We start from the raw sequence: 26,411 nt of genomic DNA on the forward strand, positions 1-26,411 counted from the left end.
GTTAATAATTAAGAAAAAAAATAAGATAAGGGAGAAATGAAGAAATGAGGAGAGAAGAAGAGAAAGAAAATGAATGAAATGAAGGGAAATAAAATGGGGAGAAAGAAAATGAATGAAGTGAAGGGAGATAAAATGGGTGAGTGTATAAATACGCGAATTAGTAACGGATTAAATTCGTTACTAAATTTTAAAAAAAAAACGCGGGCGAACTAAAATAAAAAGGCGGTATTATTCTCCAAATTTTAGTAACGGATTTCTTAATCCGTTACTAATTTTTAGATTAGTAACGGATTTAGTAACTGATTAAATCTGTTACTAAATTTTAAAAAAAAATGCGGGCAAACTAAAATAAAAAGGCGGTATTATTCTCCAAATTTTAGTGACGGATTTCTTAATCCGTTACTAATTTTAGATTAGTAACGGACTCAAGAACATATTTTTTCAGTTACTAAATTAGAAATAAAAATGTGAGAATTTAAAATAAAAGCGCGGTATTTTATTTTCTAAAATTTAGTAACGGATTATAGAATCCGTTACTAATTTTCAAATCAGTAACGGATTTAGTGACGGATTATATCCGTTACTAACTTAAAAAGAAAATTTGGAATTTTAAAAAATAAAAAATTAATTTTTTATTAAACAAATAGTAACGGATTAAATTCGTTACTAAATCCGTTACTAATTATATAATAGATTGCATTCCGTTATTAAATCCGTTACTATTTTATTTATTTAATTTATTTATTTATTTAATAACTAATTTAGTAACAAATTTATTAACGGATTGAGATCCGTTACTAATTTTTAACTAATTTAGTAACGGATTTATAACGGATCTCAAAATCCGTTATTAAGTTTATAAATAATTTTATTAAGTAACAGATTTTGTAACGGATTGTTAATCCGTTACTAAATAATAAAAATTAGTAACGGAAAATAAAATCCGTTACTAATCCGTTACAAATTTGTAACGGATTTAAATCCATTACTAATATCCGTTACTATTCCGACAGATTTTTGTAGTGTCATAAGCCTAAGATCTATTAGTTAGGTAATAGAATCTGCATTGCAGATAACAATAAATCTGCTAGTTGCGTAATTCTGCCTTATGTATTTTTCGTCTCTCTTCATTAATTCTACTAAAGTGGTTAGAGGTTTTACGCACAACGATTTAAAAAATGGATGTAGGAGTGTAAACGAACCAAACTGTTCGTGAGCTATTCGAGACTCGGCTCGAAAAAAACTCGATACGAGTCGAGCTCTAACTCATTTTTTAAACTCATTTAATAAACGAGTCGAATTTGAACTTAGCAGTATTTGGCTTGTTTAGGCTCCTAAGCTGACTCGTGCGTGAGCAGAATCGTGAATAAGTTTGTTTGCTAATACTAATCTTACATCGAAAATTGAAGAAATATAAAGAATCGTGACTTCTCTATAGAAGAACAATCCTTCTATATTTTTTTTCGTTAGTTTTGGGTTCGAGAGATTTCAATTAAATAAAAAAAATTTAATTTAGAAGTCTCTTAATAATATTATAATTTAAATTTATTTATAATTTAAATAAATTTGAATTATATTTAGCTTGTTTATAATATAATCAAGTTCAAATTCGAACTTTTTGAATGGAATTTGAGTTGACTCGTTAATGTGATAAACGAGTTTATTACGAATCGAACTCGAGTTTAATATTTATTTTATGAATCGAGGTCAAGCTTATAAATGAAGTTCGAGTTGAGCTCGAACTCAAACTCGAGCTTTTAAATTTATTTTCTAATCGAGTATGAGATTATCAAAATTCGGTTTGGCTCGGTTCGATTACGGCTCTAGGGGATGTGGTCCCCTTTTGCATGGCCTTCACGGCGCGGCTCTCTGTAATACCCGGCTAGACTCCGGTATCGGAATTCCTACCGTCCGGTGGAATCTCGGATGCCGGAGACCTCTAGAAGGGTAGAATCATGTTTTATAAAAATGTTTTAATGTGTTTTATGATTTTAAGTATGAAATTAAATGAGTTTTTGCATGAAAAGTCATAGGAGGAAAACCCAGGTTCGGCCGCCGAAAATCAAGTTCGGCCGCCGAACATGCATGCGTTTTGGAGGCACGTTAGGCCCCCGAAAGCATGAGTTAGGGAAGTCCAGGTTCGGCCGCCGAAAGTCAAGTTCGGCCGCCGAACATTGCATGGATGCGGAGGAACATTCGGCCCCCGAACGTGGCCTGGCCAGCCACCTATAAAAGGGGCACTTAGCCGAAATGGGAGAGTTTTCTCCCATTTTCGGCCACAGTGAGCTTCCGACCTTCCCTTTGCAACTCTTGTGTTCTTCCTCCAAATCTCTTCCATTTTTCTTGAGTTTTAAACTCACGTTGCAAGTTTTGAGCATTTAAACCAAGTTTTGGAGCTTTGGAAACTCAGGAGCCCATTTGCTTGGATCTCCGAGTTTAAGTCGTCTCTCCCTCGATCTTCAAGAGGTAAGAGCCGATCTTAAGCTCATTGTATGTTTTAAGTAAGCATTAAGTTGTTTTATGGGTAGAGATGCATGTTTAGGCTTGTTGATGAGTTTTTGGGGTTTTGAATGTTTGATGAACAATGTATGTTGATTTTTGTGTGTTTGAAGTGTTGTAGATGGGGTATATGTTAGTTTGAGACCCCTAGGTATGATGTATGGTAAGTATGCATGTTTTAGAACAAGTTTATGTATGATTTGAGGTTTTGGGAGGCAAAAGGTTCATGTGAACCAAGTTTCTGCCCGTTTGGCAGAAACCAGGTTCGGCAGCCGAAGGGAGTTTCGGCCGCCGAACCCCCTTTGTGGAGGCAGCATTCGGCTGCCGAAGTTGCCCCCGAAAAAGGACTTTCGTCTCTGTCTGGGACTTTCGGCCGCCGAAGGTGCCGCCGAAAGTGCCTGACTTTCGGATCTGTCCAGGTCTTTCGGCCGCCGAAGGTGCCGCCGAAAGTGCCCTGTTCAGCCATTTCATGCATATTTTTATGTGATTATTTCATGATGTTTTAGGGGGTTTTTGGGGAGTTTATTAGAGTTATGTTTATGTATGTTTGGTCCCTCATTAGAGTCCACCTGTGTAGGTTCGGACCCGAGGAACCGAGGACCCCAGCAGTGAGATAGCTGCTTCAGAGTCTGTAGAGCTTCAACCAGAGGTGAGTGGAATAACCTTTATATTTTAAATAAAGAAATCAGTTTTAGCATGATTCATGCATCATAAATGTCATGATATAATAGGGTGTTTGCATTAGATTCACGAATATGTTGCATTTGCATAATATGTTTGATGATGTGGATGAATGTTGGATGATCCTTTAGTCCCCCTATGTTATGATGATGATGATGATGTTGATGATGATGGTAATGATGATGATACGGTAAGAGAAAGACCAGTGAGGCCCATTCTACGCCCCTGGCACAGTTGGACCATGTTATGCTATGTTATGTAAGAGAAAGACCAGTGAGGCCCATTCTACGCCCCTGGCACAGTTGGTCCATGTAGGGGACTATAGGTGACAAATTCATCCTTGATGTGATTAGCTGTGATGTGATGCATTTCATGTTATCATATGTTTTAAATTGTTTTTATTTATTCTGCTCACTGGGCTTTTTAGCTCACCCCTCTCCCCTAACCCCAGATGTGCAGGTACAGGGTAGCTTAGGAGGTTAGCCAAAGTATGAAGTAATGTTATGTAATAGTTAGATTGTGGACATGACGAATGTATTATGATGTAATGTAAAAGAGTTTTAAGTTATGTTATGTATTTTGAATGTTGAGGATAGAGTTGTGCTTGACCAATACAGATTGTTAATCCCACTTGTATGTACATGGTCTTTATGATATGAGATATGAGCTTATGTTTCAACCAAGCTTATGTATGATGAGATACCCCATTGGAGCATTTGATGAGGGCTCCAGTGGAGGTTTATGTTATGTTTATGTTTATGTACAGGTTGAGCTTGGTTGTTATATGAGAATGTTTACAGGTTTATGAGTATTGTTGATCATGTATGGGATTAAACAGGATTTCAGGTTATGTCAGGCTTGCTACGGTTCCCGGCGGCCTTATGCCGATCTGGATCCTAGCGCCGGTAGCGGTTCGGATTTTCAGGCTGTTACACTCTCATCCAACTCTGGGATCTGCAAGACCTCCGTGTTAAAACGGGCCACATACTCCCTCAAAGATTCACTCTTCCTTTGCTGTACCGTTTCCAAGTAGCTGGTCTTTCTTTTAGTCGGGTGATAAATTTGTTAGCAATATCCCCGAAACTTTTAATGCTTCCTGGCAGCAGGCTGTTGAATCAAGCCCTTGCTGGTCCTATGAGAGTTGTGGGGAACACCTTACACATCAAAGCATTCGATAGAGTCTGGAGCTCTATGAATGTTTTGTAGTTCAGGATGTGCTCCTAAGGGTTTCCTACTCCGTCGTACGTTGCTATGGGTGTCACTCAAATATATACGTATGGAGGGGCCAGATTCCACTCCACACTAGCGGCCATATAATTCCCCTCGGCGCGCATGCGGATATGGCTGCGAAGTGATCGAGCTAGCTATTTTCCTTCACATCACATCATCGGGCTCGGTTTCCTACTGTTGGGCTCGTGCTTACGATTGGTCCGACCTGCTCCATGTATCTGGACTAGGGCTTGCAATATTGGGTCGGTCTGCTTAAGGATGGTTTGGTGGGATTTTTGCCTGCCTTGCTCTAGATATAGGAAGTCTGGCGGTCATCAGTAAGCCACCTGCTTCAATCGAGTGAGATTCCAATGGAGATTCCTTTGCATTCAGCTCTATTTTGGATACAAATTCATAATTTGCCGCCTGGGTATCTGACCTCTTCAACGACACAACTATTGGGCAAATTTGTAGAACTATTTGTGGAGTATGATGCGACTGTAACTAGTGGTGGTTGGCAGAATTTTATGCGGGTGAGAGTGGAAATTGATATGAGACTACCCCTAAACGGATGAAGCGCGTGGTTGAAGAATAATTCTATGGATTATAATATGGTTAAGAATAATTTCACATGAACCTGGCACTTTGAATGTGGATGCTAAGAATAATTCTATGGATTATAATATGGTTGAAGAAATGGTTGTTCCGATCGATGAATCCAAGAAGAGACAAGGTTTGGGGGAGGATGCTCTTCTTTCAGGTTCAGTATATGTCCCTCAGATATCTCCTATTCTTTCTGGCTTTCATGCTAATATTGATCAAAGGCAACCCTCAAGCAATTCGATCTCTTAAGGATCTAGTTACTCTTTAGATTAAAACTCAAAACAATGTAAATATTTAATTTTTTTTTTCAATTCATTAATTTATATAAATAATAATAATATACTTACCATACTATCTAAATTATTAAATTATAATATAAATTATCAAATTATAAAAATTTATAAATTAATTAAAATTACACTAAAATATAAAAGTTATAACAATTGAATTAAAATTAAAACAATTGAATTAAAATATAAATATACTTTGGCGAATTGGATCAATTGGTCTAATAATAATTTATATAAAAATTAATAAAAAATATATGAATGCAAAGCATGTCGTAAATAATTTATTTTTATAAATGTTTCGATTAGGTTTTAAGAAAATATGGATTAAATAATAAATTAGATCTGATGAGAAAATAACTCATCAAAATTATTTAGGAAAGTTTATTATTTAGTGTTTAGTAAATTTAATTATTTAATCTATTTACTTTAAAATAAAGTAAATAATTTTTCTTTGTAAACTGTTTAAATATTTAATTATTTTGTCTATTTTTACGGTAATATATATGAAATTATTAAAATGTTCTTGTTTTAATTATAAAATGTAATTATTTAATTTTATAATTTTAAAATAATAACTATATAATTTTTATAATTAAAGACTAAATAGCTAGTAAAAATATTAACAAAAATTACTCTACTCAAATTCCTTAATAGCATGGATATTTAAATTTATTTTAAATTTGATTAAAATCTATCCTACAGAATTATTATATAAATAATATTCTTTATTTTTTAAATAGAAGATCGAAAATTAGAAATAGAACTTGAAATCTTTTAGATTTAATCAAATATACTTTATTACCGAACTAAATTTGTGAGTGCTATATAAATAATATTTAAAAATTTTAATTTTATATATTTTAATTAATATTTTATATAAAATATATTTTTATTAATATTTTTCATTTAAAAATTAATATTTCTAAAAAATATAATTTCAATTTTTAATGGCAACACATAAAAAATTTATAAATATTATTATAAAATATATATTTTATATGAAATTAATTATTTATATTAATACTTCATAAAAAAAATCTAAATCTATTATGAATATTAATTTTTAATACAAACCCAATTATATATCATTCAAAATTTTCTATTAGACTTAAATTGAATATCTAAAAATATTCAAGTGATATAAATAAAGATATTATTTAATGTGATTTTAATAAATAAAAAAATTAAATAATTACCCACAAACACTAAATAATAATTTTATGGTTATTTATAATTATTTAATAATAAATTTAATGTAATAATTATTTTATTAATAAATGGAATATAAAAATTTAATTATTTTAGACTAAAATATAGTTTTTATCATATCACAGGACTGTATTGTAAATTAACATGTAAATAATCGGATTGGAGATAAGCTGGATAAGGTTATCAACTGCTACTTTTCAGATTTTGATTCTTTGTCTTGGCAGCTGTGTATAGCTCGCAGGTAAGCAGGACCAGCACTGTTGTGTCCAGCCAGAAGAAGAAGAAGGACAAGATGTTAACTCTCGCAGTGGGTTCATCATCAGCTGCACTGGCGCCTATGGTTTCCGCGCACTCTACCTATGGCAATGCCTCGGTTCATCTTCCAACTATGCACTTTGGCTTCAAGGGATCACAACCATCGTCGCATCTCTTCATACCTACCACACCCATTTCCTCCTTCAAGGCTGCTGTTGCCACTGTGGACTCAAATGACCTCAGTTCATCCTCTCAGAATCCTCCTGACAAGGTTCTTGATTCTTTCTTTACCTTTCTCTTTGATCTTCTTGATCCTGTGCATATATTGGCCAAGAATTTAACAATTACCCTAAATTTCTTCATCATTTTCAGTGCACACTTAAACTGTAGAAATCTTAAGGGTTATTACTTTTCCAATGGTTTGATGGTCTCTGCCCATCAGCAGATAGACTATTACTCCCTCACTAAAAAGATCATTTGTGCATGAGAAGTATCAGTAATTTGAATTGCTCCACCTAGTTAGGATAAAAAAACCCAATTTGGGATTTTACTACTATGACACATTTCAAATGAGTAATCCAAGGGTTAAGCCCAGTTGGTAAGTGACTTTCCTTCTCCATTATTGACAATGGGCTCAAGGGTAGAGTGTTTGTTTTCCTTGCAATTTGATAACATGAGGGTTTGCCTTTGAATATTTGTTGATCTGGGAAATGTACTCATGTTGCAATAGAAAAAGGGGAACAAGGAAATCAAGTGAATATGTGATTCCTTAATTTCTAGGATGATGTACATGTCTATTAGATTGGAAATTTGACCTGAAGCTGCCTAATTTTACTTGTTTTCGATTACAGGAACAAGCCAACAAGTATTATTTTGTTGTTGCAAATGCAAAATTCATGTTGGATGAAGAGGAGCACTTCAAGGAGCTCTTGTTTGAACGCCTTCGTCTTTATGGAGAGCGTAACAAAGAGCAGGATTTCTGGCTTGTGATTGAGCCTAAGTTCTTGGACAAATTCCCTAATATTACCAAAAGGTTAAAGAGACCTGCTGTTGCTCTAGTATCAACTAATGGTCCGTGGATCACGTAAGAATCTTTCTAACCCATCTTCTGATTGTAGTTTATTGTTTCTTTCATTTTTCGACCTTCTTTGCATTTGATGTCTATGTTCAGGTATAAAATGTGATGTTCCAAGGGCCCATTTGCTTAGCCTTGCTTCATAGTATCCCATCTTAGTGAATGTTTTCGAAACACTTGCTTTGGCTAACTTATGTGTAGCTAAAAGTTGATGTTAGAACTCCAAATTACAGATTTGAACTTCTTGAATTTGGGCATTAGTCAATGCTGTGCTTTATTGATACCATCTAAGCTTCAATACAAGTTTTGCTGTTCAAAAAATTTCCAGGGATAGAGATTTTGCAAACTACGGTCATTGGTACACTCAGTTCCTAGGCTTTTGGGACAAGCCCTCAGCAAGGAAGCAGAGGTGTCTGAGCTTGTGCGCTATACTTGAGTTAGCATAGCCTCCCTTTGACACTCATAACCTTGGAATAGCGCCTGATAGTACTATAAATTATAGTTCAACTTTCCTTTCAACCAGCAGAGGCCCTTTTCTTTTGTAGAGGCATCGGGAGTTAATTGTGTGAGCTTTTTCATTGTTTTCTCTCCCATTAGTTTTGACTTCAAAAAATTTCACCAATCAAACACCAAGAAATTATGTAAACATAAGAAGAAAGAATGTTGTTGACTGTTTGCTAAATCAATTATCTAGTCTTATGAAATTCAAGACTCATGCTTCCATCCATATGCACAATTATTATGGATATATGTGTGTCTGAGTCTATGTGTATGTGTGTGTGGTCTGCGCCTAATATAATGTCCATCGCTCATCAATGCATGGCTTTGCAGGTTTATGAAACTAAGGTTGGATCGGGTTTTGTCTGATAGCTATGAAGCCGACACACTAGAAGAAGCGTTAGCCTCCAACCCCACCACCCTAGAGTTTGAGAAGCCCAAAAAATGGGTGGCACCATATCCAAAATATGAATATGGGTGGTGGGAACCCTTCTTGCTTGCTGGATCTAAAGAATCCAAAGTATAAAGCACTTACCCTTCTATTTTTGGCTTTTTATTATTAATTATTAGTTTTTATCTATCTTTTTGTTTTTATCCCTCCCAAAATTTGTGAGATTTTTTTAAATGCATTAGCAACTAATTGCCTAAGTTTCCGTTATCAGCATGACTGTATACAAGTTAGATGGTTAGCTTTGATGTTGGCACCAAAGGTTAAATTGATTGTAATCCAGAATTTCACATTTAAATTCTGAAGAGCATGTAATATGCCAATGTCTAATTGAGTGGCAAGCCAGTGTGTAATCTAATCTGATAAAACGATGCACAAGTAATCTAATCTGGCAGCAAAGTAACAAGCCATAATATTGACTTGCTTCTGTATATAAACCCTTCACTAGTTCAATGCAGAACACGTTTTTTCTGCTCATTTTCATTTCTTTAGCGGCGTCATGGTATTAGAGCATTTTCTTGTGTAGCTAAAGAGATTCTGCTCTACCTTGTTCTCCAATGGAGGCACCAATCTACTAAGTTTGATCACCAGATTCTTGTGGTTCAAATTATTCACTCTCGCCTAGCACTATTTCTTGCTACTTTGAAGTTTTCTTTCAACTAACAACTGAAGAGATTATTCAAAGATCCAGAAATGGCTGAGAACATAGATCTACGGAAAGGATTGAGAATGAAGCATTTCGCTTTCAAAAATTAGATAATTCGAGCATAATTTTGGTAAGTGCATCCTCAATTGAACTAATTACTTGAGATGGAATAGATCTATGGTTATTGCTCTATGTGCTAAAGATAAATTGAGATTCATAAACAGAAAGATAAAGAAACCTGAAATTGATTCACCAAACTATGAAAGATGGCTGCACGCTGATAATATGGTGATTTCTTGAATTCTCAATTCTATCACTAAAGAACGGGTAGAAGCTTTTTTGTATGGTACGACTGCTAAGAAACTTTAGAGTGCAATTGAACGAAGATTTGATGAAATTAATGGTGCAATGCTTTATCAAATTAAGAGAGAAATGAGTTCATTCTCGCAAGGAAATCAAGCAATTGTTGTGTATTTCATGAAGCTTAAGAAACGGTGGGATGAACTGAGTTGTTTAAGGCACTTCCTGCTTGCACACGTGGTGCATCTAAGACTCTTGTTGACCTGGAAAATAATGAAAAGTTAGTTCAATTTTTGATGGGATTAAGTGAGAACCATGAAAATATGAGGAATCAAATTCTTTTGATGGATCACTTATCTGGCCTTAATAAGGCTATGGTCTTGAGAGTTGAGAAGCAAAGGGAGATACATAGAATTTGTAATTGAAAACATGGTACTGGCAGTCAAAAGCAACAACAGTAGGAAGTAAGTTGGAGGTGGAAAGTATCAACAGAGGAAGAATGATAATGTAAAGAAGGAAGCGAGGGTCTATACTTACCGTAACAATAATGTACATATGAGGACACATGCTTCAAGCTCAATGACTATTCTGATTGATTCCATGAGTTAAAGTAGAAGAGAGGAAAATCTCAGAATCAGGCTAATTCTACGATTTAGATGCAAGATAATCCTCTAGATGAAGAAGATCAAGCAGAACCTGCTAATGGAGATAACTAGGATGCAAAAATGGTTGCAATAATTCAACAGGAAGTTGCAAAATACTTGAAAGAGAAGTCTGTGCCGGATGCTATAGTTACTCTAATTTCTGAAGATTTGCATGTATGGAAGCACTTAATTGTTGCTTTAACAAGGAGTTGGAAGAAATGTGGATTATTGATACAGGGCCAACAACTCATATACCTCAAATCTAAATTTCCTACATACTAAAATTGAACTTACCAGATGGCACAACCAGAAAAGTGAGTTACATTAGCACATATGTAAATAATTGATTCTAACCTAAAGTGAATTTTGACTTCATTTATTTGTTATTTTCTTTATTTTAGGAAAATGTTTTTCTAGAGAATGATAAGTGTAGGATTAAATGCAATCTTGAAATTTATTATTTGTAAAAGAGGCTTTCAAATTTGATAAGTTGACAAGTTCTGTAAATTGATAGCCATAATGTTTAAAATTTAACAGTATTTGGAAATTCAAAAAGGAATATGCAGAGAAACTTAGTTTGTAAGTTTATTTACATGAAAAATTTAAAATTTTTCACTATTTTATTATTTAATCCAAAATTTTAAAAATTATAAGATTGTTCAAAATTGTAAATTTATTGCAATTATATATAAGTTTAAAACTTGAATTAGGGATAGTGTATTTTATTGATTTGACAATGCCACGTGTATTATTCTACTATGCTAATACAATATGTAGATAAAGATTTTTTATATAAAAATTTTAAAATTTTTTATTATTTTACAACTTAATCCAAATATTTAAAGTTGATGTATTCAATTCAAAATCTCTAAATTTATTTTTTTTCATTCCATTTATGCCGGTATAAAGCATAACAACTTTTAACTTCTTTCTATTTACTACTAGTTTGATAAGCCATTGCGTCCATTGACGAGAGTCATTGTCAAGAATAGGAAATGCTTAGACTAATAATTTTTGTTGCTATACTAGTAATTCTGCCGCTACAGTTATTTATTTGTTGTAATTACAATTATTTTATTTATTATTTTTAGTGTCTAAATTGCTGAGTCAATTAGCAGTTATCAAAATTTGGCAATAAAATCTCATAAGTGCCGATTATGGGCATTAGAATAGGATTAAGTTGTTACTTTCCTTTTCCTATTAAATTCCATATATTTGCAGTAGTATTCATGAAATGAAAAACATACAAACTTTCTATTTCTTTATCAAATTTCTTTGGCTTTGATTGGTACCTAACATTGGTATCAGAGCTATTATTAAGATTTTCTTTTTCTTTTCCTCTTTATAGGAACCAACAAAGAGAGAATAAAAAATCTGAAAGTTGGCTTAGGCTAGCTCCAAGACAACCTATTGAGAATGGAACGGGGACTTAGTGAGGAAGTGCAGTAAATTAAAGCAGCCATCACTAAATTCTCTGAACTTTTCCTTCCTAACAAAGACACGTCCAGCAGTGCAAATGACCAAAGTAGCCAAAATCGCACTCACCAGGATGAATCCAGAGAAGGAGCAAACCCATTTTATTCTGCGAAATTGGCAAAATTGGATTTTTCAAAGTATTCCGGAGATGACCCAACTGAATGGTTCACAAGAGTGGATCAATTTTTTGAATATCAAGGCACCCCAAATTCGGAAAAGGTGTCCTTAGCTTCTTATCACCTTCGAGGGGAAGCGAATGAATGGTGGCAGTGGCTTCGCAGAACACACGCCGAAGCAAGAACGATGATTACATAGGAAATCTTTTTTGAAGAATTGTGGTCCCGCTTTGGATCCACCGATTGCGAAGATTTTGACAAATCCCTATCAAAAATTCGCCAAATCGGACTCTTAGAGATTATCAACGGGAGTTCGAAAGGCTGGGCAACAGGGTTAAGGGGTGGACTCAAAAAGCGCCGGTGGGAACGTTTATGGGAGGCCTTAAACCCGAAATTGCAGAAGGGATACGAATGTTAGGTCCCAATCAAAGCCAAAAAAAATTGATAAAGAATAGGAAGTTTGTATGTTATTCATTTCATGAATACTGTTGCAAATACATGGAATTTAATAGGAAAAGGAAAGCAACAACTTAATCCTATTCTAATGGCCCATAATCGGCACTTATGAGATTTTATTGCCAAGTTTTGCGAACGGCTAATTGACTCAGAAATTTAGATACTAAAAATAATAAATAAAACAATTGTAATTGCAACAAATAAATAACAGTAGCAACAGAACTACTAGTATAGCAACAGAACTATTAGTCCAAGTATTTCCTATTCTTGACAATGACTCTCGTCGATCGATACAATGGCTTATCATAGTTCCACAAAAATTACAACATGTCTCGTATTGAATGGTTTCTTAGTTTCTAAATATTTTGTCAGGTGTCCATCAAAATAAAATTTTACTATATTTATTATAAAAAACCATTTCAATATAACAAAAAAATAGAAATTATGTTGTTGTTATTTACAATTATATTATTAATCTTCAGTTATTGGTATAATAAGTCAACATTTAAAGGAACCAGCACAAATATTGTATTAATAGTAGATATGATTAAAATCCAAAAGAATTAAGAAAACTATAACTAAAAATATAAAAAGAAATCTTGTTATGATTTCTTGCACCAAACAAATATGGGAATAAAGTATAATAATAGCTTTTAAAAATTTAGTAGTAAAAGATATATTTACGGATTTTGAATTGAATTATATCAACCTTTAAAATTTTGGATTAAATTGTAAAATAATTAAAAAATTTTAAATTTTTTTATATTAACGGTATTTATTTATGAAACTTATGAGTATAATAAAATAATTTGCATACACACTCTTTCCGATTGAAGTTTTAAAATCGAATATAATTGCAATACAATTTACGATTTTGGATACTTTTACTTGCTTTTAAAGCTGTGAAGTAAAGTATAAAATAATAAAAAAATTAAATTATAAAATAATAAAAATTTTAAAATTTTCATGTAAATAGTTCTATTTGTAATTAAAATTCTGACTTGGAATTCTTTGTGAAATAAACTATTTTTTTTTGAAAAAATAAATCTGTCAAATCTTAAATCAAGTTGTAAAAGAAATTTGCTAAAAAATTGATTCGCATGATCGCCATTTTTCGGTGGATGTTCATGGCACACAGATGCGAAGGGATAATGTCGGTTCAAGTATGCATGGGGTTGATCAGGATGGGTTTGCAATGCAAGGTGATAGCGATGGTGTTTTACAGTTACCTGTACAAGGTGCTTCTCTTCATTCTTGGACTGATGTTCTGATCTCTTCCTTCAAGCGTCGACATCAGAGTACTGCTCCTGGCTGTACATCTCGCGATCCTGGTGCCAGTAATTCTAATCTCCCAGTTGTCGCAAATGGGCCAAAAAAATAGGGTAGTGGCAGGTTCAAAAGAACGAAGGATTTGGTTGCTGCCAAACATCCCAATTGCATTTTTCTAATGGAAACAATGGTAACGGAATCTAAGATAGAAGCCGTTAAGAGGGCTCTTGGCTTTCATGGTCATTTTGTGGTTGATCCAGTAGGGCATGGAGGTGGTCTAGCTTTGCTATGGCGCCATAAGCATGTTGTTCAGTTGCTTGGTTTTCGCACTAGTATGTACAAAAATTTTATTCTACAGTTTATTTCTCTAACTTGTTTGAAATGAAGAATTTCGTAGGAATTTATTAATTAATTTCTTTTTTAATAATTCTCTTGTTTGGAAGGAAAGAATTCAATTTCTTTTAATTGTAAATTTTCATTTTAAAAGAGATGGAATTTTTACATTATTTTATAAGAATTCATTTGAAAGTAGCTGGTTGCATATAACTCAAACAATACACTCTTTCTGTCTCATAATTTTTATTTATTTTACTTTTTTATATATATCAAGAAAGATAATTTTTTTTATTAACTTTTCAATTATATATATTTTAAAACTATTAAATTTTATTAAATATTAATAAGTGTTTTGAAAAATTTTTTAAAAATAAAATAAAATAAAATAAAAAATAGATAGTAATTTAGAAGCGACCAATAAAAATTATGTGACGGAAGAAAATAATAAATTTAATGTAATATTTGCTCAATAATAACAATAACAATAATATTACACAATCTATCTATCCATAACATGCTTATATGCTATGGAGAGAGGAAGAACGACATCTCTCCTGTTTCTTTGTAACTCATAAAATTCTACCAAAAAGTTATTAATAGGGAGACCCCATCTCCCCATTTATTAGACAAATGAAAAATCTCATGTGCTTCCCTACCATGATGATCTTAATTTATCTTAAAACGAACCCATCTCAACCTGTTTGTCTATAATTTCTTTACCCAGAGATTGACTCCATGTTCTGGTTTTATGACTAAGTTAAAAATAGGGGAATGGACATATCTAGGAGAGATGGTGAAAGAGAAGTTGGACAAAATGAGAGCTAACACTATCTTGAGTTCAACAATGGCCAAGTTCTGTCCGAGACATACCCGAGGTCCGACACCAAATGGCATGTAAAAGAATGGATACTTGCAAACGCCTGCTATTCCATTTGCAAACCTCTCAGGGTTGAACTTGTAAGAATCTGATCCCCATATCTCAGGATCTGTATGCAATAGCAATACTGTGGTCCAAATGTTCACTCCTTTGGGAACATTAATGTTTCCTAATTTCATGTCCTTTAAGGCCTCCCTTGCTATCACTGGGACTGGTGGATAAAGTCGCAGCGTTTCATGAATCACCGCGTTAAGCTGCATGGCAAACACCAAGATTTCAAATCAGTCCTGTTGAGAGTTTTGACAAGCTAGAGATTATGTACTATCTCATTGTACTGAGTGTACTAAACCAATAATATTAAGACATGTAACTAAAAAAATAAAAACTACCCAATAAACTCACACCCTTACTAAAAAAGTGATACTTACATGGAGGTGGAAATTTAATTTCAATTTATTAAATTTTAATTTTTTGGTTATTTGTCCTAATACTATTGGTTTGATGTTCTGCCTCAAACATGAAGAAATAGTACACCTAGAGTATTTAATAATTTGCCCTGACAAGCCTTTCATTGCAAGAACTAAGAACTTTTATGATAAATTGTTATACCAGTTTCATCTTGCGAATCATATCAGAATCTAGCATGCTGCCTCCACAAATTTCCAGAACTTCTGCACGGACACGATCCTGCCATTCTTGATTTATTGCCAACAACATGAGGCACCATGAAGCTGAAACTGTAGTGGTCTCCCACCCAGCCATGTATACGTTCTTGCAATTATCAACTATGAATCTGTCTGTTTCTTCTCTACTCAGATTGCTATTTTTGGCTCCTTCAAGGATCATCTGCAATAAATCCTTCTCATCTGCAGCTTCTTGTCTCTCCTTCACTACCTTCAGTATCAAATTGCGGATTTCTTTCTCTAATGCCCATGCTTCTCTATTACTTTTTGTGGGGAGATATCTGAGGAAAGTTCATCTTTGTAAATTAAAATAAATAAAAAATTCTTGCTATAGATGCTGCGATTGAATTCAGTTTTTCTTTTAATAAAGAATTCAAGCTGACCTCATTCCAGGAATCCCAACGGCTAGATCTTTCTTGGACGAAGCCTTCAGGAGATCTTTTAGTTTCAGGAAAATCTTTTCTCCTTTGTAATAATTGCTTCCAAAACAAGCTCTTGAGATAACATCTGCAGAGAAACTTCCGAGGCCTTCATCAACTTTGATATCTGCCATTCCACCATCTCTCTCAATCATGCTCTTCCATGAATTTAACAATGCATTGGCAGACTCAGTTATCAGGTTCACCATTCCCTGCAAAAGCTTTAATATCAAATACTTGGCCACAAGATGGTTGATTCTATTAATAAATACCTTGATCTTTTCCATGTACAATTCAGGAGCAATAATCTTCCTCTGATGTGACCAGAAAGCTCCATTTGATGCTACAATCCCCTGACCAAGCAAAGGACCAAGATCATCAAGTTGAAGCGAAGTTTTCCCCAAGTCCAAGGATACACACGTTGTGAACTCTTTCACCAACTCAGGTTGGTGCAAGTTTACTATTTGTAAGTTCCCCAGGGAATATACAAACACTTGACCTGAAAATTTAAACAGGAAAATTAATCAAATGGTTCAAAATGAAAAGTGTGTGAATTTTTTTTTTTTTTTCTAAATAATACGTGCAGATTGCAGATGATAGATATACCATATTCCTTGAACCATTGCTCAAAAAATGGAAAAGTAAGAGCAGCACAGTTATGGGTGAGAGGTGGATCATTGTTCTTCTCAATGGAGGAGAGACTCTTCATAATCTCTCTTATATTTCCAAGAAGAAAAGTAGGTGGAGGTCCATTGATGCCTTGCTTCTTCAACATGGAACGAAGCCTGTTTGGTTTCGCAACCAATCCATTGTAAAGTCTGACTACCACTCCAAGAAACACGATAACCAAAAATGGAAATGCTATCTTTTTGTCCAATTGAAATTCCATGGCTATAGTTCAAGAATATCATTAAAGCCAAGGAGTTATTTATAAAGGTAGTATGGGAGGGGGAATTCCTCCATGCGGAGGCAGCCTGAATTTTAATTTTTAAATCAGAATATATTGAATATAAGCTCGTTTTTAATATAATGCTCCATTTAGGATCTAAAAAGAAATTATGAAGTTAATTTTTTTAATCTTCTAACTAAACAAAAATTTAATAAATTAGAATTATTTTTATGAAATATAATTTTAGTTAAATTATAATAAATTTAACATAATAATTATAAAAAATTTAAATTTATTAAATATATATTTTACTTCTACCATCAATAAACACTACATTAATAAATATTTTAACTTTTTAAATATAAATATTATATTTTCATACTTAATCTGATAATAAATATATCTGAATAAATTTAAAAAATCTCATTCAATCCATTCAATTTCATTTTTTAAAAAATATATATATAAATAATGTATTAACTCCATTTATATAAATATTGTATTTGTCATAATATATATCTAACATATATTAATAAAAATATAATAAATTTTATATTTAAAATTTTAAATTAATATTATAATTTCTCCGGATGCATATACATCCAGAGCAGCATCGAGGTGGGTTAGCTCTCAGACCGGCACCGAATGCGATGCTTGACCAACAGGAAAAAAAAAAAATACTCAATTAAAATTAAAAGACTAAAAAACTTATTGGACGCACAAAGCACAAAGTGTAAATACGAAATTTTCTTGCCAATTTAAAAAGGAAAAAAAAAATTTCGTGCTTTTGTTCACAAATTAATATTAATATGAAATATTTTATTTTCTCATATAACTCATTAATATTTTTAAAATATTAGTTTAATTATGAAAAAATAAAAATAACATTTTATATTTTTTATTTTAATTAAATATTATAAAAGGCAATTTAAATTTATTATTTTAATTATATATTTTTTAATATTTATTGGAAAGTAGAGAAAAATACATTTAAATTATTATTTTACTTTATACGTTAAAATTATGGCTTCTCTAACAGAGATTTCGTCTTTGTTGGTTACAAAGACTTGTTCTATTCTCGAGACTTCTGATGAGATGGTATGTGTCAAGTCTTGGAGCATGTTTTCCATCTTTTCTCAATTCCGTCAAGATCTCTTCCTAGAATAATCCGTACTAATAAGATTTTTTTAGAAATATATAAAAAGATAAAATTTAAAATCTTCAAATTTGATTTACTCATATCCATTTATGTGAGTGCAATATAATTTTATATTATAATTCTAAATATTAAAAAATTTTATATATTAATATTTAATATATTTTATTATTAATATTTAAATTAAAAATATTACTGAATTTATATAATTTTAATATTATAAAATTAATATTATTATATAATTATATCCAGTACCATACATTTAGTATTATTCTGTGATTATATATGACTACATAAATTTAATTTTTATAATTTTAAATATTTATATTAATTAATTAATTAAATTATTTATTTTTTTAATTAATTATTTAATTCAGTGCTTTGTACATATATTTAATAATATGATAATATTATAATTTTAAATATTTTTTTACAATTTTTCTTTTTATTAATTTTTATAATGTTTGTATATATTAAAAATAATAAAATATATAAAATATAACAATTACGTATCCATAAATATATAATTGGTAAATAAATTTATAATTAGTATTATCTAATTATAATATTATTATAATAATATATTAAAATTAATAAAATATATTATAAAAATTTATTATAATATAAATAACATTATTAAATTACTATAATATAAAAATAATATATTAATTAATTAATATAATTATAATATTTTAATAATTAAAAAAATTAAAAAAAAAATAAATCATGGCTTGGCTCTTTATAAAAAGGGCTAGGAACTGATTTGCCCGCCACCTAGTAGTCAAATTTTAAATTTATAAATATTTAATCATTATTTTTAATTCTAAATTAAAAAAAACCCTACGTCCAGCTTCCATACTATATTGAATTATTAAATAATTATTTATAAAAGCACAATTCTCTATTTAAAAATCAAAATTAAGATCTTTAGCATATGAATAAAATAAGATAGATCTCATCTCTCTTAATTAAAAATATTGAATTGTATTAAATTTGAATTTTGAATATAGAATATTTTGAAATTTAAAAAAAAATTATTGTACGTTTTTAATATTTTTTCGTTACGAATTAAAATTTTGTGGATGATATACAGAAAAGGAACAAAATGATTGAAATTGAAATAAGCATGGTAATAATTGAAGAGTGGGATCCAAATTTATGGTTGACAGCAACCCCAGTGGTTAGCAGTTGGAATAAAGGGGTCTTGAATGAATCTGTATCTTAGGAATTGAATAATAATACTAAAATATCGGTGGTTGGTTTTGCAATAAAATGAGGACAGACACCCAACATTTATCATTAGAAACTACCAAAGTGCTTAGTTTGGTCTAAATATAAGGCCATCTCATATTAAAATGACTTTAATAGACATTGGTTTTGGACATAATAGTAAAATTTCAGCTGTGGTAATGTATTTGTCATCACATGCTCAAAGGCCACCTTGTATGAGGAGTGGTTGTAGATGTGCTAGTTCAGACGTATTTATTTCAGTTGAGGTTGAGGTAACGAGAAAAATATTTATTATATTTATGGTATATTTAGAATTTAAATATTTAAAATTTTATGTGAATTTTATCGTTATTTTTTATTTTATATTTATATAAATTCAATTTAAATAAAAATTATTTGATGGAATTAATTACATTGAAATTGGAATTGACATCCAGTTGAAAAGCTCAAGAAATCTTTTATAGTAGTATTTAACTACACGATGATACGGCATAATTAATTTTAAATTTTATGATAAATTTAAATTAAATTTTATTTTTATTATATAGACCTATAATAACTTTTTAAAAATATAATTTTAAGACGTATAATTTTTGAAAAATATAATAAGTGTCGAATGGCTTAGATAAAAATTTTATCATTTAAAAATTAATTTTATATTTTAATTATTTTTTTACATATTTTTATTATTTTATATATGAGAATTTTTTTATTATAAATACTATTTTCTTACCTATTTGATAATTAATGACATTATATTTAAAATTGGAATTGACATTCAGTTGAAAAGCTCAAGAAATCTTTTATAGTTGTATTTAACACGATGATACAAACAATTAATTTTGAATTTTATAATAAATTTGGATCAGATTTAATTTTTATTATCGATATTTGATATAAATCCACAATAATTTTTTAAAAAAATAATTTCAATATGTGTGAATTTTAAAAATATAATAAATATCGAAAGGTTCTAATTTCTGACGAAATCTAATCAGTTTTATATCACATGAATTACAATTAAATAATTTCAATTTCTGACGGAATTTAATCAGTTTTATATCACGTGAATTACAATTAAATAATCCCTTTCTAGACCTATATGGATAAGTAGGGAAAATCTTTTCTGTGATTGAGAATCGTGGTCCATAACATGAACATCAAATATCTATTTTTTGCTTCGATGTGGCGATGGACGTCAAATTTGAAAGAAAAAAAAAATTATAAAATAATATTCAACTTGTATAACAATTCTCAAATTTTAAGAAAATTCAAAGTTTTAGTAATTTACAAAAACAAAAGGGACTAATTAAAAAAAAAATTATTTTAATTTTAATATAAATGTGATATAAATAAATATAAAAGAGTTTAGTATATAAAAATTTTAATTAATATAAAACTATCTAATCAAAATAATTGAGTAAGGATAATAGATAAATTTAAATGGTTGATTTTGATTATAATTTCAAAACTAAATTAATATTAGTTTTTAAAAAAATTAGGTGAGCATTTAATCAAAGAGATTAAAATTTTCTAACCTCTATAAAATTAACAACACTAAGAAATCTTAATTCTAGTAATCCCGTAAGAAAGTGGAAATGGTACTTGAATATATGTTTGGTTTATTTATTTATTTATTTTCGTCGTTAGTGTATTCATCATTTTTGAAATGTAATGTCATGAATGATATTATTTTATTTTAATTAGTTTAATGGTTAAAACTCTTTAATTTGGGTCAAAAATCTAAAAAAAAATTAATACAACTAAATTATTTAGATTTTTTTCTTATAATCAATGATCAATAATATTAGTCTATACATATCAATATCAAGATTAGCAAGGACGAAAGGACCACTCAACGTAGAGCCAAAAAGGATAGTAGGCGGGCGAATTTTCACGGGTATCCGATCCGCTCAAATCTTATTAAGATGGATTTGGATTTTTACAAAACGGATTTGGACGGATTTGGATTTAAAAAATTTTACTCGTCTCGGTTTAGGTAGGATTCGGGGTTAGGTGATCGGATACCGTTATCCGAATCCGGTTAGCTATACTAATAAAACTAACTCTAATCCCTAATTCCTTTTATCATTTTACTCGAGTCTGCTTTCCTCTCTCTGTCGGCGTCTCTCTCTCCCGCTTCCCTTTCCATAATTTCCAATCGAGGCCTCTCTCCCCCACTTCACTGACGACTGCCGGCAGTCCAGTCGGCACCTGCGACGTTTCCTTCCTCTCCCCAGCGACGATAAATCTTCTCTCTTCCCAGTCAGCGATATCTCATTCTCTCTCTCCAGTCGGCGACATCTCCCACTTCCTAGTCAACGCCTCTCTCCCCCACTTCACTGACGAGTGCCAGCAGTCCAGTCGGCACCGACGACGTCTCCTTTCTCTCCGCAGTCGACGATAAATCTTCTCTCTCCCCAGTCAACGATATCTCCTTCTCTCTCCAGTGTGGCGACAGAAACAACTCTTCCCTCTCTCCAGTCTGCATTGGCGACATCTTCTCCTCTCTCCCCAGTCGATGACATACATCTACTCTTTTCAATTGACGCTTTTCTCCCCACTTCAATGCTCCTTTGACTGGAGCATCGGCGACATCTCCTTTGACTGGAACTCTTTTCAGGTTTACAATCAAATTTTTTGTCATTAAATTGAAGTAAAAAAATCGAATTCGGATATTATGCGGGTATTGTTAAACGGATTTGGAACGAGTATGGATAATAAAATTAAAATACTAAACGAATTTGGGACGAGTTCAGAAATTTTACATATAATCGTATTCGGGTTTAAATACTCTCAATTTTGCAGGTGCGCTATCCATTGCCATTCCTAGAGCCAAGAGAGCCACCAGCTTCCTGAAATTTTTAAATTTTTCTAGGGATATTAGTGTAAATTTACATTAATATCCTCGAAACCTAAATTCTTTTCCCCTTCATTTTTTTTTCTCACTTCTACAGCACCCTCAACCTCCCAATTTCTTCCTCTCTCAATTTTAATTCACAAATTTCATTTTAATTCATAAATTTTATTTCTTCACAACCCACTGTCTAGCATTCATCTTCTTTCCATTATCCATCTTCTTCTCTTCTTCAAGGTGAGTTATTTTTTCATTTTCTCATTTTATATATATTTTTTTCACATTATTATTTATGATTAAGAATTATTTTATATTTTTATTTATTTTATTATTATTTATTTCACTTAATTATTAATAACATTGTTATGGATAATAATTTAATCTACTTAAAATTAAAAAAATTGTGTAAATTTTAAATATTATTTTTATGGATAATAATTTAATCTAATCAAAATTAGTAAAATAGTATAAATTTTAAATAATATTTTTATGGGTAATAATTTAATCAACTCAAAATTGAAAATATTTTGTAAATATTAAATATTATTTTTATTGATAATAATTTAGTGTAATAAAAATTTAAAAAATTATGTAAATATTAAATATAGCAATTGGACAAGGTTCAATAAAGAGACTATGAGATACTCATTTCTCATTGTAATATATTAATTAATTTGATACATTTATTTTCATATGATTGATGTTCGTGAGTGCATCGGTGAAAATAGGAATGATGATCTACAAATGGGTGGTGCCGGTTTGGTGAAATGACGGAGAAGATGAGTCAGATGGTGTCGCGAGATTGATAAAGAGCAGAGATGATGCCGTGGGATTTAATAAACGAGCGATGGAGAGGAGAAAGAGAAGAAAAGAAAAGCGATGTCGAGGATGCGATGACGTCGGAAAGGGGTTTCTGCGAGGAGAGGAGGAGCCGTCGGCTATTGTGGGCTGAATATCGGGGTGAGGATGGTTGTGTCGTGGAGGCGGAGAGAAAAATGGTTGCGGGGATTGAAGGTGAAGGAGATCGATTCTGGCGGGGAGCAGGCATCGGGTCCAAGGGAGAGAATGGGTGTCCATTTCGTGAGGGAGGAGAGGGCTCCTTTCTCGGTCTGGATGAAACGGTTGCCGTTTTTAAGAGGGAAACAGAAGGAGCTTATTTTCATCCAGATTCCTTCAAATTGGAGAGAATGATAGAAGTAGAAAATAGTTTTTTCTTATTCAATGATTTTTGAATAAAATATATAAAAAATACATAAAATGTTTTTTATATTTTCAAATTTATTTTTAAAAAATATAAAAAGAAAAAATTTAAAAATATGATACATTATAAAATTTAATAATTACCGTGGGATACGCGGATGAAAAATTTTAATTCAATAATAATTTTGTGGTAATATAAAAAAATTAAACGTGAAGCGGATGAATTGGTTATTAAATTCTGGGGTCACCAGATCTGTTCCCTTCATAGAACCTTGTTGCGCCATACGCATGGATATAAATATTTTTTAAATATTTTTTAGGAATGAATATAAATAAATAGAGAAATTTATAATTTAATACGTAGATATTGTTATTATTAATAAATCAGTCTCTATATTTTAAAATATTTATAAAAATATTTTTATATTTTCTCTCTGTCAACAAAATAGTTTTTTCGTCATCATTTCCATTAAAAATAAATAAAGGATGAGAGAAAAAATTTTTAAAATTCAATTTTACTCCCAAATAAATTATTTTATTTCATTGAATATTGCTATTATTAACAAGTTAATTTCTACATTTTTATAAATTTATTTAAACGTTCTTATATTTTATCATATCTATTAAAACGTTTTTATCATTTCTTTCCATAAACGAAATAGTTCCTTCTCATCGATTTTTTCCATCAACGAAATAATATTTCTCTACATTTTTAAAAATTTATTAAAATGTTCTTATCTTTTCTCATATCTATTAAAACGTTCTTATCGTTTATTTCTGTCAACGAAATAGTCTCTCCTCCTCAAAAAAGAAGAAAAAAAAGACGAGAATGATGATGACGATGAAGGAGAAGAAAAAGAAAAAAGAAGAAGAAAAAGAATAAGAAAGAGAAAAAGAAGATGAAAGAATCGTCTGTTACTCCTCCTCTTTAAAAGAGAAGAATAAAAGGAAGAATCGAAGTAAAATCAAAGAAGAAGAATAAGAAAAAAAAGAAGAATAAAAAAACGAAAAAGAAGAGAAAGAATCGATAAAAAAGGAAAAACAAATGAGGAAGAGAAGAAAAAGAGAGAAGGTAATTTAATTTCTTATTATATTTTTAACTGCAAAAATAGTCGGAAGGATTATTTATTGATAGAGATAAAAGATATTGATGTTTTAATAAGTTTTTAAAAATATAAGAATTAATTTATTAATAATAATAATAATCAAAAATTAAATTATAAATCTATTAAATAAATATTATTAATTATAATATTTCTAACATAACGTACAGTAATATTAAGTAAAAAAGTGCAATTGCATGCATGTGCTGAATTTATGTACCTAGAAAATTGTGATGGAAAAGAAAAGAAAGTTATACTCTGTATAAGGAAATTTATGCTTGTCTGTTTATTCAAAGGAAATTACGGCAAGTTACAAGAATACTGACACCCAATAAGGAAATTGTACTATAACAAAATAAAAATATTGTTACCATCTTTTATTTATAAATGATGGATAATTTTATTATTAATATTTTAAATAATTAATAATTTATTTTATTTATATTTTTTTATAATTTTTTATTGTTTCTTTATTTTTTTGTGGTGTTAGTTGTTATATGAATTTTTTAATTCTTATTTCTAATGTGTTTAGATAATGTACTTATTAATCATATTTATTTAATACACAATTTACTTTCATTAAAGTTTTTTACACTCCTCTAGTAGAAAAATTAAGATCCATTTATCATAAAATTGTATTTTTTTTCATATTAATAGAACTTATTAAACTAAACTTAACAAATACATATTTACATCTGTTAAAAAAATTGTTATTTTATTAATATGGTAAGCATTAAAAATGCGGTTATATTTTTTTAAAAAATATAATGATTTATTAATTATTTACTTTTTTTATTAGAATTATTAATATTCGATTAATTTAATTTAAAATTAAATTGAATTAAATAAATTAAAAATTAAAATTTTAATATTTATAAAAATCAAACTGAATTAATTTTAAAAAGAAATTAATTTAAATTAAATTAGTCTGACTTAATCCGATTCGATTTGGTTGGTTAAACTTTTTAATGAGTTTTCTATATTTTACATTTTATTTTTAAAATTTTAAAAATTTAATTAAAATATTTTAATTTTAAATATAATATTATTTTTTTATAATAAAATAATATATTACTGCACATTAATCAATTCGATTTGATTTTATTAATTTTTTATTATTTAAAATAAAAAAATAAAAAATTAATAAAATTTTCGATTTGAATTTCTCATTTAAACTGAAAAATGTTCGCTATTAATTAATAGTGATCCACCATATAAATGTGTCAATTTATAAATGATTTACTATTTCATGTAGACTGTCCAATATGAAATAGCCAATTTAATTAAAAAGTACTAAAATAAAAATTAAAAATTGAAAAATGAAATTAAAATTAATTTTGCTTTCTTCATTTTTTTTTTACTTATTAACAATTAAAGTTAAAATTAAGATACTAATTTAATTAAGATAAATGAAACTATTAAAAGGTGAATATATTTAATAAAAATCCTTAATAATAAATTTGATTAAAATCTATCAAGTAAAACTCCAATTGCCATGATTAAAGACACAATCATTGGATTGTACCTCTAGTCGCTGATCAAAGAATTCAAACCAAGAAAAAAGTGGATGACGCCTCCTTCACATCTGTACAAATACATGCATGAGACTTACGTTAGAGATTTTTCAAAATGTCGTCAAAACCTTTTAGAGTTAGTTAGCAAGCATCCATGCAATACCAACCAGAGGAACATATGCACTCTTTGTGGACCAATCCAACACGAAAATTTACTCAATATAGGACTAGGTTGGCCATTAGAATTACTGTGTATGGCATCATAAACCGACTTTAACGTGAAGCCACTAGATTTGGACACTTTCCATGAGACTAAATCTTCTCCATGGCTAGGTTGAAGGGCATTAAAGCACTAATATGTGCAAGAATTTCATATAGCAGTTGTTGCTCTAAGTGATTCCAATACCAACTCCCATTAGGTTGAACATTGTTGGCTACAGAGAACTCAAATTCAGTTTCAGAAACCACGACTA

The 26,411-nt window shown here is 30.4% G+C and overlaps 2 protein-coding genes across 3 annotated transcripts; one reads left to right on the forward strand and one right to left on the reverse strand.

Moving 5' to 3' along the window:
• The first annotated feature begins 6,654 nt into the window (after nucleotides 1-6,654).
• On the forward strand, nucleotides 6,655-9,108 carry LOC110605783. The gene is made up of 3 exons (XM_021744420.2): nucleotides 6,655-7,017; nucleotides 7,598-7,830; nucleotides 8,653-9,108. Exons 1-3 carry the CDS (start codon nucleotides 6,784-6,786, stop codon nucleotides 8,843-8,845), a joined length of 660 nt encoding a protein of 219 aa, XP_021600112.1. The 5' UTR covers nucleotides 6,655-6,783; the 3' UTR covers nucleotides 8,846-9,108.
• A 5,331-nt stretch (nucleotides 9,109-14,439) lies between these two features.
• Nucleotides 14,440-16,931, reverse strand: LOC110606041 (cytochrome P450 714C2). 2 transcript variants are annotated; one of them, XM_021744771.2, is made up of 5 exons: nucleotides 16,596-16,929; nucleotides 16,262-16,488; nucleotides 15,954-16,201; nucleotides 15,497-15,851; nucleotides 14,440-15,141 (listed from the first exon to the last, which is right to left on the reverse strand). In XM_021744771.2, exons 1-5 carry the CDS (start codon nucleotides 16,876-16,878, stop codon nucleotides 14,716-14,718), a joined length of 1,539 nt encoding a protein of 512 aa, XP_021600463.1. In that variant the 5' UTR covers nucleotides 16,879-16,929; the 3' UTR covers nucleotides 14,440-14,715. The 2 variants fall into 2 exon arrangements, with proteins under 2 accessions (XP_021600463.1, XP_021600462.1); XM_021744770.2 differs by having other exon boundaries at nucleotides 15,954-16,488; nucleotides 16,596-16,931.
• Nucleotides 16,932-26,411: the final 9,480 nt, after the last annotated feature.

The sequence above is a fragment of the Manihot esculenta genome, chromosome 18 (assembly GCF_001659605.2).
Source record: "Manihot esculenta cultivar AM560-2 chromosome 18, M.esculenta_v8, whole genome shotgun sequence".
Taxonomy (NCBI): Eukaryota; Viridiplantae; Streptophyta; class Magnoliopsida; order Malpighiales; family Euphorbiaceae; genus Manihot; species Manihot esculenta.

What these genes read in the sequence shown, in the direction of transcription:
- LOC110605783 (XM_021744420.2), top strand. Translation starts at nt 6,784, where the DNA reads ATGTTAACTCTCGCAGTGGGTTCATCATCAGCTGCACTGGCGCCTATG. An exon ending in CTCAGAATCCTCCTGACAAG is followed by an intron (nt 7,018 to 7,597) that starts GTTCTTGATTCT and finishes TTTCGATTACAG; the next exon opens with GAACAAGCCAACAAGTATTA. An exon ending in ACTAATGGTCCGTGGATCAC is followed by an intron (nt 7,831 to 8,652) that starts GTAAGAATCTTT and finishes ATGGCTTTGCAG; the next exon opens with GTTTATGAAACTAAGGTTGG.
- LOC110606041 (XM_021744770.2), bottom strand. Translation starts at nt 16,878, where the DNA reads ATGGAATTTCAATTGGACAAAAAGATAGCATTTCCATTTTTGGTTATC. An exon ending in GCAATGGTTCAAGGAATATG is followed by an intron (nt 16,489 to 16,595) that starts GTATATCTATCA and finishes TTAAATTTTCAG; the next exon opens with GTCAAGTGTTTGTATATTCC. An exon ending in GTTGGGATTCCTGGAATGAG is followed by an intron (nt 15,852 to 15,953) that starts GTCAGCTTGAAT and finishes AACTTTCCTCAG; the next exon opens with ATATCTCCCCACAAAAAGTA.